The 20,267-nt window shown below is 41.2% G+C and overlaps 1 protein-coding gene across 1 annotated transcript in view; it reads right to left on the bottom strand.

The window, feature by feature from the left end:
* The window catches only part of LOC140726010 (uncharacterized), a 529,984-nt gene that overhangs the window by 237,195 nt on the left and 272,522 nt on the right, over window positions 1-20,267 (bottom strand). The window contains exons 5-6 of the mRNA XM_073041909.1: window positions 4,603-4,711; window positions 162-560 (exon numbers count right to left, since the gene is read on the bottom strand). Coding sequence (XP_072898010.1) covers window positions 162-560; window positions 4,603-4,711 — 508 coding nt within the window. The remainder of the gene's footprint in view (window positions 1-161; window positions 561-4,602; window positions 4,712-20,267) is intronic.

Below are 20,267 nucleotides of genomic sequence, written 5' to 3'. Positions count from 1 at the left end.
GTTGCTCTTTAACATATACGTAATGAAACCGGACAATTACAACCGAAGGTTTAGCTGAAGCACTCGGTGATCGACGCATAATTCTATGCGCGCGATCAAGTAACGGCGGGTTATCTGGAAATACAGACGGGAACGCATCCTTTAAAAGTTGAGCAAAGTACCTCATGGGGTCACCTTGTTCGATACCTTCTGGAAGACCAAGTATACGTAGGTTCTGTCTTCTGGACCGATTCTCAAAGTCGACACTCTTGGCTTTAAGTGTTTCCACCAGTTTAGTGGTCGAAAGTAAGTCCTGTTGCAATTTTTCAATTATCAAATCTCGTTTCCGAGCGTCTTCTTGCAGAGATGCGATAAGAACTTGCTGCTGGTTAATTACTGAATCCTTCTTATCCATATAATCTTGAAAAGCCTTTATATCTTGTTTAAAAATTTGTTGTTGTTCATCAAATTTTTTATCCAAAACCTCCAATAGCAATTCGTAAGTTAACTCAGTGCGTTGCGGATGAGCTTGCTTCTTTCCATTACCGTTCGGGTTCCGCCCAGGTTCTCGTCCTTTAGATCTAAGAGACATTTCTGAGTACATATCTTCAAAAATTCACAATAAATTCTTAACGATAAGTCCAAAAAAAATAGCAAGAATCTTTTTTGGTGTAGGTAAAAATAAGTTGAATAAGGGTGATCAAAGGTTAAAAAAAGTAAAGGTTATGGAGCGAATCTAAAACAGTACTCACTCCATGAGCGTCTCCCGCTGACTCTCCTAAATGCTCATTCTTGTCCCTCTCTCAACCAAGTCTCTGCAATACCTACAACATCATATTTTCATGTACTGATACACGGCATGAGTTCATCATCTTCACCTATACAGTAATACTCCTAGCATTAAAACACACACACTTCAAACTATAAGCTTTACCTAGTAACACACACAAAATGCTGGTGGAACACAGTAGGCCAGGCAGCATCGATAAGGAGAAGCACTGTCGACGTTTCGGGCTGAGACCCTTCGTCAGGACTCACTTTAGCTAGTGTAGGTTCAGCAGGCAATTTGCCCTACATAGAATATTTGAGTCTGGGGCAAAAGCTGGTCTATAACCTTAGCACTTTTGTATTTGCTTAGGAATTCTGAACTTCCTGACACATACGTACAAGGTAAAAAAAAATGTCATCAATTCCATGTGGAATTGTATAAATACACAAAATGCTGGCAGAACTCAGCAGGCCAGGCAGCATCTATGGGAGGAGGTAGTGACGACGTTTCGGGCCGAAACCCTTCATCAGGAGTGAAGTAACATGGGATGGTCGAGGGGGGATAAGAAGTGGGGGGAGGGATGAAGTAGAGAGCTGGGAAGTGATAGGCTGGAGGGAAATAGGCTAGGGGGAAGGTGGAGAATTATGGGAAGTAAAAGAGAAAGAAAGTAGGGCTGGGGGAGATTATAGTGAGGGGGGAAAAAAGAAAGAGAAAGAGAACCAGACTAAAATTATAGATAGGGAGGGGGTAAGGGGGGGCAGGGTTATCAATGGAGGTCTGTGAGTTGAATGTTCATGCTGGCAGGTAGGAGGCTACCTAGGCGGGAGATAAGGTATTGCTCCATTGACCTGCATGTGGCCTCATCTTGAAGGTAGAGGAGGCCATGGACAGACATATCGGAGTGGGAGTGGTCTGTGGAATTGAAGTGTGTGGCCACAGGGAGATCCCACCACTGCTGGAGGACTGAGCGCCGGTGTTCGGTGAAACGGTTTCCCATTCTGAGGCGGCTCTCCCCAATGTATAAATGGCCACATCGGGAGCACTGGATACAGTATATCACCCCAGTTGACTCACAGGTGAAGTGGTGCCTCAGTTCCACTTCAATTCCACAGACCACTCCCACTCCGATATGTCTGTCCATGGCCTCCTCTACCTTCAAGATGAGGCCACACGCAGGTCGATAGAGCAATACCTTATCTCCCGCCTGGGTAGTCTCCTACCTGCCGGCATGAACATTCAACTCACAGACCTCCGTTGATAACCCTGCCCCCCCCTTACCCCATCCCTATCTATAATTTTAGTCTGGTTCTCTTTCTCTTTCTTTTGTCCCCCCTCACTATAATCTCCCCCAGCCCTACCTTTCTTTCTCCTTTATTTCCCATAATTCTCCACCTTCCCCCTAGCCTATTTCCCTCCAGCCTATCACTTCCCAGCTCTCTACTTCATCCCTCCCCCCACTTCTTATCCCCCCTCGACCATCCCATGTTACTTCACTCCTGATGAAGGGTTTCGGCCCGAAACGTCGTCACTACCTCCTCCCATAGATGCTGGCTGGCCTGCTGAGTTCTGCCAGCATTTTGTGTTTTTATTTATTTCCAGCATCTGCAGATCCACTCGGCTGCCATGTGGAATTGTTGGCATTTTGCACTGTTAGAGCATATTCTGGAGATACGGAATATCTTCCTATCTATTAATTTGAACTGCAACCAGTCTTCAGATTTGAATATAGATTTTAGATGGATTTAAAATGGAATTCACAACAATGGTCTTCCTGGAGCCGCAGATTGTGGTTGATTGTTAACTGGGAAGCACCCCATTGACCTGAGATGTTTGCATATGTATGAATGCAGCTAAGAGACAGTGGTCTAGGGTGTGTTGGTGTGAAGATCAAGATGTTTGAAAATTATATGTAACTCAGAACAAGCATTATAAAAATAGAAACTGTCTTATATAAATATAGAATTGTTCTATATAAATATAGAATTTGATCTTTAGCATATAAAATGTGATGTAAAGTTACATCAGAGAGCATCTAATCAGAGTGACTCCAACTGTTGTTAGCTTGTGTGTGTGTGTGAATAAAGACTTTTATACTATCAGCTACGTTTCTCCAGTGGCTTTTGTTGACAGACACAACAGTGTGAAAATCAAAGTCAATTAATTTCTTTCTCAATATGGCAATTGTTTTTCATAGCTAATATGCAGATGGAGAGATTTTACAAACAGTAAGATGGAAAATAATCAGTTAAAGGAATTTGGTTATGAAGTATAGTCATAGGTTAATTGGTGCAAACTTGATACTGAAATTGAGGTTGTGGTTTCAAATCATGTTCAAAACACATAAAAGACTAAACCTTTTATGCAGTAGATAAATTGCTGCATTGTTGGAGGTGCCGTCTTTCAGATATTCTCTCAGGTTATAAATATAGAACATTTAATGGCACTATTTGAAAAATAGCTAGGCTGATTTCCCTTGTGTCCTAAACAATATCCCTCAATCAACATTATTAAAAATGACTCTTCTCACATTGTATTTGGTTACACGTCTATAGGTTCTCTATTATATGCAAAGTGTTTTTGGATGCCTTGAGGTTATGAAAGGCTTTGTTTAAATATTTTGCTTTGGTTACTTAAAAAGCCTTGAGCAAGAGATGAAGTAGAACAAATTTGAATCATGAAATGGGATCTAAGGCAGGCTAAACAGGCAAATTAGAACTTGTATTAGTATCTTCCAATGAAATACAGAAAACCCTCTGCACTTTGATCAGCTAGCCTTTAACCTAGGCTGAAAATTTCCTTTGTGATACTTCAGTCATTTTTGGCTATTGTACTTAAGCATTTTTTAAAAAGTTCTCATGTGAGGGTACAAAGTACATGACGGTGCAGTTGATTTTTAGCCTCTTTTAGAAAGTAGATATTCAGGGGTTCAACCTCAGAAGAAAAATGCGAATTTAAACACAAACATTTGTTAGATTATTATGCTACATACTGAGCCAAATATACATCTTAATCAAAAGATCAGACAGATGTGGTGAGTAAATGAGAGTTCAATGGATAGCTAATAAAACAGGATCACTGATTACTTGGTTTTCAATGTCTGCTGAACCTTTGCTATATTATCTATCAAGCAGTAAGTTGCCTATAAAAGAATGACTCTAATCGTCTGTAAGCTTAATTTTCTTCTCCTTATTAGTCTAGACAAGCCTATGTGTAACCCTATAAATCACTTATATAATCAAGTATCATCAACTGTGCTCAAAGTTAGACACAAATGTAGCATCATACACCCACGTATATCATTCTGACCAATTTTCAGTGTTATCTGGTAGGTTTTTTGATAGATCACGATTTTGAAAAAGTATGCTGCACGTATAGTCAGAAGTGTTGTTCTTTGGAAATTACAGTTACCCAATTTAAACCAATCAGAAACACAACAATATGATGCTGTAGAACACTATGTTAAATCCTCTTAGGTTACATAGCAGTTTACAAGGCAGAAATTCTGCGGGATCCTCCAGAGGAGAATCTATGAAGCCCAAGGAACGAAGTATGCAGAACAGTCCTAGTATATCAATGACTTTGAGAACATTTTAATTCACCTTGAATGATCTGAGAATTAATTAAAGCAACATTTGCCTCACAAAGGATTTACCATTTGATAAAGATCAACTCCATAGTATAATGGAAAAGGAGATCAGAAATAAAAGCTCTATTATGTGCAAAATATATAAATGACCTCATTATTTAGCAGTTAACTGTTTAACATTAGCAAATCATACAAGCCTTGTAACTTCGATGAGGACAAAATTAATTAGCAGGTGATAAATAGTGAATATGTGGTATTGGTAATTTACCTGTGCGTTAGTCTCCTGTGACTAATGCAAACCACTCGATGGTTGTCTTGAGCAATGCACACTTTGTGCCGGCTGCATTTCACATTTAGACAGGGATCTTTAGCAGCATCTAATTTTGGAGAAAGTAATTAGAAAGAAGTTAATATATTTGTGGTTCCAGATTGTACTCATAATGGCTACAAAATTGAAACTAATTTGTTTGCACAACAGCTGTTAATTCCAGGCCTAAATGTAATTGCCATTTTTCTTTTCAGTTAAAAGATGATTAGAACAGTGAAACGGTTTACCAAAATTGTAGTTGAGGCAGCAAGAATAAGCTCTTATAAAGAAATTCGGTGACTGCATATATCATTGCATAGAAAATCCTGATAAACAACTACTTGCAATGTTATTTGGGTTTAATCTAGGTAGTTGATACTGGTAAAGACTCATTTTGATAACTTGTCAGTTTCTGCTCTGTAATGTTTTTGGATTTCATATAAATAGACACAAGAATGTGTAAAGTATCTAAAGATATGAGCCAATAACACAACAATTTAGCTACACAGATTTTAATTTTTTATGGTGCTATCCGCTTGATGGATTTGAGCAAAAGGAGTCAACTTATATTCTTCTTTGCTATATTGTACTTCCAGTGCTTCAACTGAAGCAGAGATCACTGTCTAAAATATTGCACTATCTTTCTAGTGTAAGAAACCATCACACATGATGTCTATTATAATTGAACTTTAGTGACATATTTATATAGACAATACTGAAATCTATGAAAATTTATTCTGAATATTGGTCTTAACTACTAGACACTCAAGGACCTTTGCAAATATATCTTTATTAAACATCCTTACAACCTGGCACAAAATATGAATGTATTACTTTTAATTTAATGCTAATTCAGAAAAGCTCAATGACAAATGTTATTTCAACATTGAACTCTGCACTTGAGGAAGTCTACAATTTTTGCTTTTTTGGCTCTTTTCCAAAGAAAATTAGCTTTCCTGTGGCATGCAAATACGTTTGTACTTATTAAGATTAATGGCATTTCCACCATGTACCAACTTTGTGCGATTTTGTGAATAAAGCATGCAAGTCTTGTTTAATGAGCTTTAACAAAAGCTGCAGCCCTTTTCTTCCATTACAGACAAACCAAAACCCAGTTGCTTTGCACTGTCCTCACTGCCTGTTAAAGTGAACACAACAGCTCAATGACCGTGTTTGTGAATTATGTACATGCCATCTGTCACATGTAACATTATCCTACAACATGACCTGATTTGACAGGCCAATAGAAGCAGGAAGTATCAGGGAAGTGCCATGTGTAGATTATGATTTCTTCCCCCCCCCCCCCCCCCAGTTTTGCTCAGAATAACAACTGACAACACAATGATGGACTTACAAGCTGTCAAAGTGAATGATGAAGAGCTGGCGAATTATCTTCAGCGCCTCAGTCAATACTGTATCGTCAATCAGCGTCAATGAGATAGGTGGTACAGTGGTACAGCTAGCGGAGCTTCAATATCACAGCTCCTGCAGCTTACTCCATGATTCTACAGTTAAGGGTCAAACTTCCAAATGCATCTCACTGGCTGTAAAATTATGCAGTACATTTTATTAATCTCACTTAGTTTTCCATCTGAGATAGATTGACCATCACTTCAAATCTATTCTTCCTTCTTTCAGAAAAGGCCAATCAGAAGTAGCAGTTCAGGGCAAAAAACACAACTGATCTGAAAACTTCAGATCCTCCTGATTCATTCAGTGAGTGATACAACTTATCTCCCCTATAAAATGACAGAGAGTCTATGAGCTACCATTTGTATCTGATTTTCCATAGAACCATAGAACATTACAGCACAGAAACAGGTCCTTTGGCCCTTCTTGGCTGTGCCAAACCATTTTTCTGACTAATCCCACTGACCTGCACCTGGACTATATCCCTCCATACATCTCTCATCCATGTACCTGTCTAAGTTATTCTTAAATGTTAAAAGTGAGCCCGCATTTACCACTTCATCTGGCAGCTCATTCCATATTCCCACCACTCTTTTCCCCCTTCACTCTTAACCCATGTCCTCTGGTTTTTTTTCTCCCCTAGCCTCAGTGGAAAAAGCCTGCTTGCATTCACTCTATCTATACCGTCATGATTTTATATACCTCTACAAATCTCCCCTCATTCTTCTACGCTCCAGGGAATAAAGTCCTGACCTATTCAACCTTTCTCTGTAACTCAGTTTCTCAAGTCCAAGCAACATCCTTGTAAACCTTCTCTGCATTCTTTCAACCTTATTAATATCCTCCCTGTAATTAGGTGACCAAAACTGCACACAATACTCCAAATTCGGCCTCACCAATACCTTATACAACCTCACCATAACATTCCAACTCTTATACTCAATACTTTGATTTATAAAGGCCAATGTACCAAAAGCTCTCTTTACAACCCTATCTACCTGTGACGCCACTTTTGGGGAATTATGTATCTGTATTCCCAGATCCCTCTGTTCTACTGCACTCCTCAGTGTCCTACCATTTATCTTGTATGTTCCACCTTGGTTTGTCCTTCCAAAGTGCAATACCTCACACTTGTCTGCATTAAACAACATCTGCCATTTTTCTAGCTGGTCCAAATCCCTCTGCAAGTTTTGAAAACCTTCCTTACTGTCCACTACACCTCCAGTCTTTGTATCATCAGCAAATTTGCTGATCCAATTTACCACATTATCATCCAGATCATTGATATAGATGACAAATAACAATGGACCCAGCACTGATCCCTGTGGCACACCACTAGTCAGAGAAGCAATCCTCCACTACCACTTTCTGGCTTCTCCCATTGAGCCAATGTCTAATCCAATTTACTACCTCTCCATGTACACCTAGCGATTGAATCTTCCTAACTAACCGCCCATGCGGGACCTTGTCAAAGGCCTTACTGAAGTCCATGTAGACAACATCCATTGCCTTCCCTTCAACCACTTTCCTGGTAACTTCCTTGAAAAACTCTAATAGATTGTTTAAGCATGGCCTACCACGCACAAAGTCACGTTGACTCTCCCTAATAAGTCCCTGTCTATCCAAATACTTGTAGATCCTATCCCTTAGTACTCCTTCCAATAATTTACCTATTACTGACGTCAAATTTACCGGCCTCTAATTTCCCGGATTACTTTTGGAGCCTTTTTTAAACAGCGGAACAACATGAGCTATCCTCCAATCCTCCAGCACCTCACCCGTAGATACCAACATTTTAAATATATCTGCCAGGGCCCCTGCAATTTCAACACTAGTCTCCTTCAAGGTCTGAGGGAATACCCTGTCAGGTCCTGGGGATTTATCTACTCTGATTTGCCTCAAGAAAGCAAGCACCTCCTCCTCTTCAATCTGTATAGGTTCCATGACCTCACTACTTGTTTGCCTTATTTCCATAGACTCCATGCCGGTTTCCTTAGTAAATACAGAAGCAAAAAAAAACCCATTTAAGATCTCCCCCATTTCTTTTGGTTCCATACAAAGCCGACCACTCTGATCTTCAAGAGGACCAATTTTATCCCTTACTATCCTTTTGCTTTTAATATACCTGTAGAAGCTCTTAGGATTATCCTTCAACTTGACTACCAAAGCTACCTCATGGCTTCTTTTAGCCTTCCTGATTTCTTTCTTAAGTATTTTCTTGCACTTTTTATACTCAAGTACCTTATTTGCTCCCTGTTTCCTATACATGTCATACATTTCTCTCTTCTTCTTTATCAGAGCTCCAATATCCCTTGAGAACCAAGGTTCCTTATTCTTATTCACTTTGTCTTTAATCCTGACAGGAACATACAAACTATGCACTCTCAAAATTTCTCCTTTGAAGGCCTCCCACTTACCAATCACATCCTTGTCAGAGAATAACCTGTCCCAATCCATGCTTTTTAGATCCTTTCTCATTTCTTCAAATTTGTCCTTTTTCCACTTTAGAACCTCAACCCGGACACCAGATCTATCTTTATTCCAGTTTGTTCCCGTATAACTGATCATACAAGACTGAGTTAAATCTGTGCTACTGCATATTACCATTGCTATCATTTGGTCCCATAGAAATTACTTAACCAAGGTGCCTCGTTAATTTTTTTCTTTTGGCTAATTATTCTGGCATGTCTCTGAATATGCCACCGCAGTTCCCAACAATTTTAAACATCTCCAACACACAATGAGTTAAATTTGAGGATAAAGTCTGAGACTAGAAACAGACGCTCTGACTCCATGCCAGTTTCCTTAGTAAATGAGTACGGGTCAACCAGCAAGTCCCTATTTACACGAATCCCATTTTGCTCTTCTTACACTCTCATTATTTTTCCTTTGATTTTACCACTCATCTACACATTAGTGACAATTTAGTGGCTGATTAACCTACCAAACCACCTTCTTTGGGGAGGAGACAGGAGCACCTGGAGGAAATCCCACATGGTCACAGGGAGAATTTGCAAATTCCACATAGACAACACTGGGATAGGCAGCTGTGTGCTGCTTAGATTTCCAGCACCTGCAGATTTTCTCTTGTTTGTGATTAGACAACACTGGAGACCCAGATTGATCTAAGGCTGCTGGAGCTATCAGGCAACAGCTCCACTTGCTGTGAACCAGTGCCACCCAACTGTACTCACTCCTTTTATTTTGGGGAATCATGGAACTCAAGAAATTGGTGACCCTAGCATGGTATTGTTATGTTTCTCCTGAGGAAAATATGTTAAAAAATCAAATATTCACCATTTACTATATTATTCACCCAATTGGGTGTTGTTAACTTATAATATCCTGAGATAGCTAGAAATGAAACTGTAGCATCAAAAATTAGCATTAGATCAAACTTGCAGTTCTCATAGTAGGAATAACTACAATACCCTACCAGTTGAATAGCACTATGAAGCATCACAGCTGGCAGCTTGGTCACGTAGTGTTTGGCGTAATACTATTACAGCACCAGCAAGACAGTTTTAATTCCATTGCTGTCTGTTCTCCCCGTGACCGCATGGGCTCCCTCTGGGTTCCTCCTACATTCCAAAGTTGTACGGTATGTGTTAGTAGTCTAATTGGTCAAATAGATATAATTTGACTATGGGGGCTCATTGGACCATAAGGGCCCATTAATGTGCTCAGTCTCTAAATATAGCTAAATAAATATAGGAGTGATCTTGTTAATGTGGTACTCCTGTCTCATAGTTCCAGCATCCTCAGTTTGTACTAATTTAGCACGAACAACCAATGAAGAGTTTCTACCCCAATATTCACATCAAGCCTTACTTAGGTGTTAATGACAAAAGATGTCATAATTCAAAAAATAACTTATGGCCTGTCATCATTAGAGCCCATCTCACTTTCTGCTTGCTTCCAGGCCTGCCGTGGCATGAATTGAACTACCTTATTTTTGGAAGATCGACTGAGTGAATTCTGAAATCTTATCTGCAAGGCACAGCAGGCTAATTATAACATTCATGTTATCAAATACTGTATATGCATTCCCATTAATTATATCTGTTTGTTGTAGAATAAATATAAGTTAAATATAACAATATTTAAGTGTTTCTTATGTTTATAACTGACTTCAAGCCAGGAACCGATTAGCAAACCAAGAACACAGTATTCCCATAGGGTTGGAAACAAAGGGAAAGAGAAACACGAATTTATAAAGGACTTTTAATGACCTCAAAACATCCCAAGGTTCTTTGCTGGTAACAAAATATATTTGTTGTCTAGTTACTGATATATTGGGAAACATTGAAGCTAATTTGTATAATCTAATTGTTAGGAATCAAAAACCAATTTTAGTGATGTTAAGTGTCCTCAGCACCAGCTTTAAATAGCCAGAACATTTACGTTCCTTTACCATTCTGCTACAAAACCCCCTCTATGCACAATAAAGTCCAAGCAGTCATTATGTCATCAGCCATTTGATCCCAAACTTTGCTAATTGTCCAAGATCCTAAAATCCTCTCTATGTTATTCCACTCCAACATGCCTCTCTGTTGCCAGAACTGGGGTCTCCCAAATGATATTCAGCATCTCATAAATGAGTTCCTAAACCACATATTTTTCTTCAATATTGCCATCACTCAAGACATAGTACTTTATGCTCCTAGCTTCCAGACTCACTTTTACATTCTTTATCTAAATCCTGTTACGAATGATGAACAACTCTGATGGGCAGAAGGGTACAAAATCGCCAATGCCCCCCCCCCCCTTTTGGAGAATCGCAAATCGCTACTATTTCGATGCTGTTATCAAGGGAGAGAGACACAGGAAAGCTGCCAAGACAGTTGTTATTGATAACAGCTCATACAAATTTATGAGAGAAAGGCACAGCTAAGGTGGAATGTCTCCAGTTAACAAAAGAGAACGGAACCATTGATTACTGCTATTGTCTTTTGGAGAAGGTTTGCGTACTAGGTACTGTTCTATTCATTGAAACCCCTCGGGGGCAACCAGCGTGAACTGGTTTGATGGGTTGCATCATCCCAACCTGATTGACACCTGAGTCCCCGTGAGTGGGGATAAAAGTAAGGTCTGGGTAACACCCCTCAGACGCACCAGGAGAGACGCTACGAGACCGGTGGGGGCTTGTGTGTGTGTCCATCCTTGCCTGGGTGACGAGTCCATCATGGAAGAACGGTCTAGCTAAAGGACGGAGGGGTCATACGTGAATGGCCACAACAACAACACATTGACGGATCAAGATCGTAAAGGAAAGTCGGCAAGTCAATATAGCTGTTACTGTTCTCTTTCTCTCTCCCTCCAACAATTGCATCACAGGGACCCTGCATGAACTGAACTGAACTTTATATTTCCATCTGACAATTCATTATCCCCTAGACAACGATAGAGCTTATTTCTTATTGATTATTATACCCACACTTTTAGGTTTAGTATTGATGACGTATATTATATGTATATTTGCATTGATATTATTTTTGTGTATTTTTACTAATAAATACTGTTGAAAATAGTATCACCAGACTCCAACGGACACTCCTATCTTTGCTGGTAAGACACCCAGTTACGGGGTTCGTAATAATCCTTTTCCACTGGATCCCTTTCCAGTGAGTAAAACTTTACATCAGTCACATAAGACATGGTGCAGAAATAGGCCATTTGACCCATGGAGTCTGCGCTGCCAATCGATCACATTCCTTATTGCCACTGCCCATAAGGAGTTTGTACACTCTCCCTGTGACTGCGTGGGTTTCCTCTGGGTGCTCCAGTTTCCTCCCACAGTCCACAACTGTACCAGTTGGTAGGTTAATTGATGAGGCTAATATTAAATCAGGGGATTGCCTGTCTCGAAGGGCCGGATGGGCACTTCTCTGCTGTATCACAACAAAATAAAAATAACATTCTTGGGTATCATTCAGTTCCTAATATCTCTATAAACATTTGGAATGCTCTTCCAATGCCTGAACTTCCTAAACCCCAATACTGCTATTTCTATGAGGGAGATATCAGATCACAAAGGAACACAAGTAACCAGATCATCTGTGCCCAACTAACCTGGTACAGGGTGCACATAAAGTTTGTCCTACACCTAATTTGCATAATCTCTCTGTCCTGGTAATATTAACAACGCTGTTATTGCTTTAAAGCACATTTGTAAGCCAAATTTCCAGAGTAGCCACAACAGTTAAAAATATCACACCAATTGAACTTTATCAAGAGGTATAGCTGCTTACAATCAGTGGTACAAGTTGTTTGGAATGCCATGTAAATATAGTCAAAGCAAATTCAGAGCAAAAAGCCCAAATATTCAAGTCTGGATCTGAGTATTCCAGTTGGAGATATGCTCAATATGGCAGACGACAGTGTAGTCTGTGGAACAGTGCACTCAATCCATCACGTATGCCAGGTTTTTGTTTTGTCTAGTGGCTTAAGGCTCATGATCGTTCTCTAATTGAGCTGTTGTGGGTCGTGATGAGGCCATAGGCACTTGCATGGGCCTGAATTAGGCCTGCCTTCTCTCTGACTACGTGAAGTAACCCATGTTCCAAACTCTTTCTCTAAATATTAATGATTGCATTACTGGCGGTGTGGGGCAGGACTGAGGCATGGAGTCTGTGCCGCGTTGGGGTCTGGTCCCTGCAGGCCGGCTCCCCTGTCGGTGCTGCTCTTTGGTGTTCACTCCCTGGAAGACAAGCTGGATTGCTTTCATCTGTGGCTGACTCAGCCCGAGTTACTTACACTGATGTTATTTTGTGACTACATGTGCTGTGTGCCGTGCGTGACTGCATGCACTGTGTGTTGCACCTTGGCCGCATAGGAATGGTATTTTGTTTAGCTATACACACATGTATGGTTGAATGACAATTAAACTTGAATCTGAACTTGAAATTGGATTGGTGCTGCCTCTTGCACCATGCAAAGCTCATCAACTCCATCACCTTCAATATTGTCTCCCACCCTACCCTCAAATTCAATTGTTTCACCTTTGGCACTTTTCTCTCCTTTCCTGATTTTGCTGCTTCCATTTCAGGAGGCAGACTCCATCTACTGATATCTTCTACAAACCAACTGATTCCCAGAGTTACTTTGTCTTTACCTCTTCCCACCCCGTCATTTGCAAAGAGGCAATTTCCTTTTACTTAAGTTTTTCTGCCTCAGCCACAACTATTCTCATGGGCTTTTCACTCCATGACATCTGAGACGTCCTCCATTTTCTGACAGTGGAGCTCCCTAGCACTGCCATTGATGGAAACCATACTCACATCTCTTCCCTTGCCTGTATACCAGCCCCATCACCTCAAGGAATAACAGGGATAGAGTTTCCATAACTCACACCTACCACCCTACTAGCCTACACACCAATACATAGCATTCAGTACCTCAAATGCAATTGCACAACCAGGAACATTTTTCCCACTCCTCCTCTCTACACTTTCCACAGGGAAAGTCCTTCCATGACTCCCTTGTCTGGTCATCCCACCCCACCAAACCACCTCCAGGTACTTATCTCTGCAATGGCACAAAGTGTTACAGCCAGCCTCACACCTCCTCCCTCATCACTATTCAGTGCCCTAAAGAGTCCTTGACAAGTGAATCCGTCAATGTTAATTACACAATGGAGCTTCTGTTAAATCGCCAATGCCTAATGCAGATTGTGGGACAATTTCGTTGAGTACCTTCGCTCCATCTGCATAGTAGCCAGGGTTCCCCTAGAAGCCTGCCATTTTAATTCCACTTCCCATTTCCACTCTGACATGCCAGACTTCCACCTCCTCCTGAGTGTGGTTAGACGGATTAGAGAAACAGCAATTCATATTCCAGCTTTATGGTCTCCAACTTGAACATTGATTTCTCTAACTTCTCACAGCCACTCCCCCTCAGTTCCTTCCCTCCTTTTCTCATGATCACACTGACCCTCACCATCCCATCCCTTTCCACTCCTTCCAGCTGGCCATCACACACATATTCCTCCCATTGGTTACCTCCCCACCGCATTTCCTCCATCCCGGCTCCATTGCCCTTTCCGATCAGATTACATCTTCTTCAGACATTTATCTTCTCCCAGGTTCCTACATCATTTCCCATCACCCTCTTACCTGGCTTCACCTTTCGACCAGCCAGCTTCTGCTCCACGCATCCCCACACACCTTTTCACACTGGTATGTCCTGTCTTTCTTTCTAGTTCTGATGAAGAGTCTTAATTTAAAACGTGAACTGTCCATCATTTTCCTCCATAGCTGCTGTCTGGCCCACTGAGTTCCCCTAGCTTCTATGTGTGTTGCTCCAGATTTTCAGTCCCTATGTTTTCCAGGTATCAGTGACAATACCATACTTCTTCATGGAGACTTTGAACCCAACCTCTGTCCACCCTCGCCATGAGACCAGAGAATAGTATTTATTCCAGGTATCAGTGTTGGCAGGTATAGTAAAAGCATGGAATTCCCCATGGAGTGAAATGAAAAAATGTGGCCTCAATACTGCGTACATTATCCTGGGTATGGACAATGACAATGATTTGCTTATCCTGCAAGTGTATTTGGCAGATTTTGCAGGGACAGCATTGATGGTATCTTATCAGGGCCTTAAGATGCTGTCTGTGGGTTCTGGATTTTTGTTTCAGTTTTGGTTATTACTGTCACAAGAGCCGAGATAGTGTAAAACTTGTTTTGCATATTGTTTTACAGATCAAATATTACACAGTGCATTGCAATAGGATAAGGTAAAACAATAGCAAAGCAGAATAATTCTACCAATAAACTGCAGTACAGGTAATGATAAAGTGCAAGACCATAATAAGGTATATTGTGAGGCCAAAAATCCAACTTACTGTACAAGAGTCTGGTAAAAGTGGGGCAGAAGCTGTCCTGGTGGTACATGTTTACAGACTTTTATATCTTCTGCCAGATGGGAAAGAGAAGACAGAATATCCAGGGTGTGTGGGGTCTTTGATTATGCTGGCTGCTTTACTGAGGCAGTGAGAATTATAGACAGAGTCCATGTAAGGGAGGCTGGTTCCCATGATATTCTGAGCTGTCCACCACTCTGCAGTTTCCTGAGGTCACGTGCACAGCAGTTGCCATACCAAGCTGTTCTGTATTCAGGCAGAATGCTTTCTAAGGTGCATCAATAAAAATTGGTAAATCAATGGGGAATGTCGAATTTCTCTATCTTCTTGAAGAAGAAGAGAGTATGCCACATTTCAAAAACATACACAAGGAGAGGAGTCACAAATGCTCAGAGGATAACAAAACTTTTCCCATATCTGAGGTCTTGTAATATTCATTTCCTCAATCAGCCAAAGGCTGCATTGAAATGTGCAGATAGTTATTGATCTCCATTTTTACTCACACAGGGCTTCTGCAATTTGGGATGTGGTCAATGTGTTTAGTATCTTATTGTAGAACTATCAGAGGACACTGTTGTGCAACATAGGGAGGTTGGTTGAGAACTCTGATTAGAAGGTGTTAAATTTTTAATAATCTCAAATACACATCAGCACACAAGTTGGCAAGAACTCGTAACAGGCTCAAAACAATTGATTATGTAAAAGTAACTTGCATATCTCTATCTTATGTCATAAATGGGAATAGCATTAATTCTGGAGTGGATTGAACAGCGTCATTCATAAATAAGTGATTGAACAGTTTTCTCCTTAGCCTGTTAAGCAGCTCCATTCAAGAGCAAAGCTTTTTGGAGGGAAGGTACAGCATTGCAGTGTTGGGGTAATGACGAAGCCGGCATTGAAAACGGGGATGTTGTGGATCTGTAGGGCTTGCAAGCCGTCATGAAGCATACACAAATTGGGCACAAATTTCTGCAGGAGATCAAATTTCAAAAAGATGCTCTATGGTTTCTGAAAATAAAATCCCTTAAGGGTCAAAAAGTATTGTGATATTGCTCCTTGCATTTTTCATGGAACTGTTGCTTGGTGAATATACTAGACACCTCACCATTTGAAGTACTGAAGCCACACCTATTCCAGAAGCAGTTGTACAGGTATTAGGAAATGATAGTTCAGGAGGGGCCAAGGTGATGACTTTCCCTGCAGCAGATAGCAGGAAGACCCCATTGTAGTTACAATACTCGGATTTCACTTTTCTTGAAGGTAGTTGTGAAGTATTTTTCCAGCATTTTTTTGCTTTTATTTCAGATCGAGGCATGACTGCGCAAGTGTGTGGACATCAGCCAGTTAGAACAGCGAGAAGAGTTTCAAAGAAGACAACTTAAAAGACAGTTTAAAAGAAGGATGGTAGGGTTCAAGAACCGTGACGTACAAGGCTATTGTAAATCTAGTCAAAGAAAAGCTTACGAAAGGTTCAAAAAACTAGGTAATGATAGAGATCTAGAAGAGTAAGGCTAGCAGGAAGAAGCTTTAAGAATGAAATTAGAAGAGCCAGAAGGAGCCATGAGAAGGCCTCGGTGGACAGGATTAAGGAAAACCCCAAGCATTCTACAAGTATGTGAAGAGCAAGAGGATAAGACATGAGAGAATAAGACCAATCCAGTGTGACAGTGGAAAAGTCTGTATGGAACTGCAGGAGATAGCAGAGGTACTTAATGAATACTTTGCTTCTGCATTCACTATGGAAAAGGATCTTGGCGATTGTAGGGATGACTTACAGTGGATGTTGTTCCCCTATTCAAGAAAGGGAGTAGAGATAGCCCAGGAAATTATAGACCAGTGAGTCTTACTTCAGTGGTCGGTAAGTTGATGGAGAAGATCCTGAGAGACAGGATTTATGAACATTTGGAGAGGCATAATATGATTAGGAATAGTTAGCATGGCTTTGTGAAAGGCAGGTCATGCCTTATGAGCCTGATTGAATTTTTTGAGGATGTAACTGAACACATTGATGAAGGTAGAGCCATAGATGTAGTGTATATGGATTTCAGCAAGGCATTTGATAAGGTACACCATGCAAGGCTTATTGAGAAAGTAAGGTGGCATGGGATCCAAGGGGACATTGCTTTGTGGATCCAGAACTGGCTTGCCCACAGAAGTCAAAGTGTGGTTGTAGACAGGTTGTATTCTGCACGGAGGTCGATGACCAGTGGTGTGCCTCAGGGATCTGTTCTGGGACCCCTACTCTACGTGATTTTTATAAATGACCTGGATGAGGAAGTAGAAGGATGGGTTAGTAAATTTGCTGATGACACAAAGGTTGGTGGTGTTATGGATAGTGTGGAGGGCTGTCAGAGGTTACAGTGGGACACTGATAGGATGTAAAACAGGACTGAGAAGTGGCAAATGGAGTTCAACCCAGATAAGTGTGAGGTGGTTCATTCTGGTAGGTCAAATATGATGACAGAATATAGTATTAAAGGATAAGGCTCTTGGCAATGTGGTGGATCAGAGGGATCTTGGGATCCAAGTCCATAGGACACTCAAAGCTGCTGCACTGGTTGACTCTGCGGTTAAGAAGGCATATGGTGTATTGGCCTTCATCAATCGTGGGAATGAGTTCAAGAGCTGAGAAGTAATGTTGCAGCTGTATAAGACCGTGATCAGACCCCACATGGAGTACTGTGCTCAGTTCTGGTCGCCTCACTACAGGAAGGATATGGAAACCATAGAAAGGATGCAGAGTAGATTTACAAGGATGTTGACTGGATTGGGGAGTGTGCCTTATGAGAAAAGGTTAAGTGAACTCGGCCTTTTCTCTTTTGAGAGACAGAGGATAAGATGTGACCAGACAGAGGTGTATAAGATGACGAGAGGCTTTGATCATGTAGGTAGTCAGAGGCTTTTTTTCCAGGGCTGAAATGGCTAGCACAAGAGGGCACAGTTTTAAGGTGCTTGGAAGTAGGTACAGGCGAGATGTCAGGGGCAAGTTTTTTTATGCAGAGAGTGGTAAATGTGTGGAATGGGCTGCCGCGGCTGTGGTGGAGGCGGATACAATAGGGTCTTTTAAGAGACTGCTGGACAGGTACATGGAGCTTAGAAAAATAGAGGGCTATGGGTAACCTTAGGTAATTTCTAAGGTAAGGACATGTTCGGCACAGCTTTGTGGGCCGAAGGGCCTGTATTGTGCTGTAGGTTTTCTATGTTTCTGTGTCTATCTCCAGCATTTAGTTTTTTTTCCACTAAATTTGTCCTGTAAAATCACATTTCTGTGCCCCATATCTCAAATCCTTGCACTGTACATTATTTAAATAATGGATGACACTTAACCCAGAAACAGTACAACCTTAAAATATCTTCCTCCCCTGTAGAACACGGCACACAGACAAAGGTAAATCTGGAATTTTACAAACATCTCCAGCAACAAGTACAAAAAGCAATTTCCTCCTGAAATCTTCACCATTTCAAAAGCCTCTCCGGTCAATTCAATTCACTTCAATATTAGTTAATGTCTGAGTGGACTCAGTGCTATCAGCCTCAAGGACCAGGCAACATAGCTGCACTACGTGTTCCAGAATTTACTGTATCTCTACCATCGTATAGATAACACTTGGACATTGACTCAACAACATGGAAAATTGTCCGAGTCTGTGTGCATCCTATAAAAGACAAAACATATCTAAGCTATCACCCAGCAGCAATTATCTATATTGTGGTTATAATGCAAACTAGCCAATACATTTACTAAGCACGGCTACAGCAACAGCACCTCCCGAAACCTATCCTCTATTATTTAGAGGGGAATGAGCAGAAGACCAGCTTTATGTCCTACACTATAGAGGCTTTGAATAATATTATATTTGCTCACTTTGCTGAGTCTAAATCCTGGAGTTCCTTAACATTTGTTTAAGGGTAACTGGGAACGCCAACCCCTCCTACATTTGGATGGATAAAGTTGAAGTTCAAGCTCAGTTTATTGTCATTCAACTGTACACATGTGTACTGCTAAACAAAACTTCCTCCAGACCAAGGTGCACAACATGGTACATAGAATTCATACACACCACACAAAGTAAAATCATCATAAATAAATGAATAAATAACAAGGTGCATTTACAACACAAGTTAAAAAGTAAATAGTAACAAAATCCCCTGGGTAGTGGTAGGGAGTTCAGTAGTCTCATGGCCTGGGGGGAGAAACTGTCTCCCATCCTGTCAGTTCTTCTCCTAATGCTACAGTACCTCCTGCCTGTGGTAGGGGAATCAGAGGGATCGTTGGACGGGTGGCAGAGATCACTGACAATGCTCAACGTCCTGATTATGGAGTGCTTAGGGATAAATGTCTCGGATGGGTGGAAGAGAGACCCAGAAGATCCTCTCAGTGGTCTTCAACATCCTTTGTAGGGACTTGCAGTCAGATGCCTTGCAATTCCTGTACCATATGGTGAAGCAACTGGTCAGGACACTCTCGATAGAGCTCCTGTAATAAGTGGTCAGAATGGGAGGGTGGACTTGCAGCCATAATCCTTGCAATTCCTGTACCAGTCAGTGATGTAACTGGTCAGGATACTCTCGATGGTGCTCCTGTAATGTGGTTAGAATGGGTGAGGGGAGGGGAGGACAGCCTTGTCCACCTCAATCGCCTCAGGAAGTGGAGACGCAGCTGTGCCTTCCTGACCAAAGAGATGGTGAGAGGGATCAGGTGAGGTCATCCATTCTGAGGGCTCCCTGAAGCTTGGTGCTCCTGACTCTGCACAGAGAATCAGTGAGAATAGTCAGCCTACACTTTCCTAAAATCTAGTAATTTCTTTGGTCTTGTCCACTTTGAGATTCAAGTTGTGCTCGTCCCATTCTACTGGCCCTCTACGTCCTGTCGGTATGAAATTTAATAAATATTCTGAACTGGAAAATGCAGGTAAGTGGAAAGACAAGCCTGAGCCAAACAGACTGTCGTGCTTTTGTTAACTGGAGAGTCTGCCAGAAGCTGATACTGCTGCAGATGACAGTATTCTAATTCATTTAATTCTTCACACCACACTTTCCTTTCACATTACATTCTTCTGACAAATAAGCTGCAGACAATGTAAAGAGCCACTTCTTTCCAGACCCTATCTTGGCACGATTTCTCTTTTAGAAAATGAGGAACTCCCACCTGGCCAAGATGTAGTTGTTCATGAAGAGAGGTGTGATAAAGGCACAGCTAATTTGAAATTCATCCTCAGTCAGTGTCACATCACAACGGAGAACCACGCATTTAGTGCTATCCCAGAGGGACAAATTTCCAGGCAAAACTCATTTGATCTGACATTCAAAGCCGCCAACTTGGGTACTGATACTTTCCATACTGCAAGTTGCA

This window comes from Hemitrygon akajei, chromosome 4, assembly GCF_048418815.1.
Source record: "Hemitrygon akajei chromosome 4, sHemAka1.3, whole genome shotgun sequence".
In the NCBI taxonomy this organism is placed as follows: Eukaryota; Metazoa; Chordata; class Chondrichthyes; order Myliobatiformes; family Dasyatidae; genus Hemitrygon; species Hemitrygon akajei.
The sequence above is the reverse complement of the archived record's forward strand: the minus strand, read 5'-3'. Positions and strand labels throughout refer to the sequence as shown.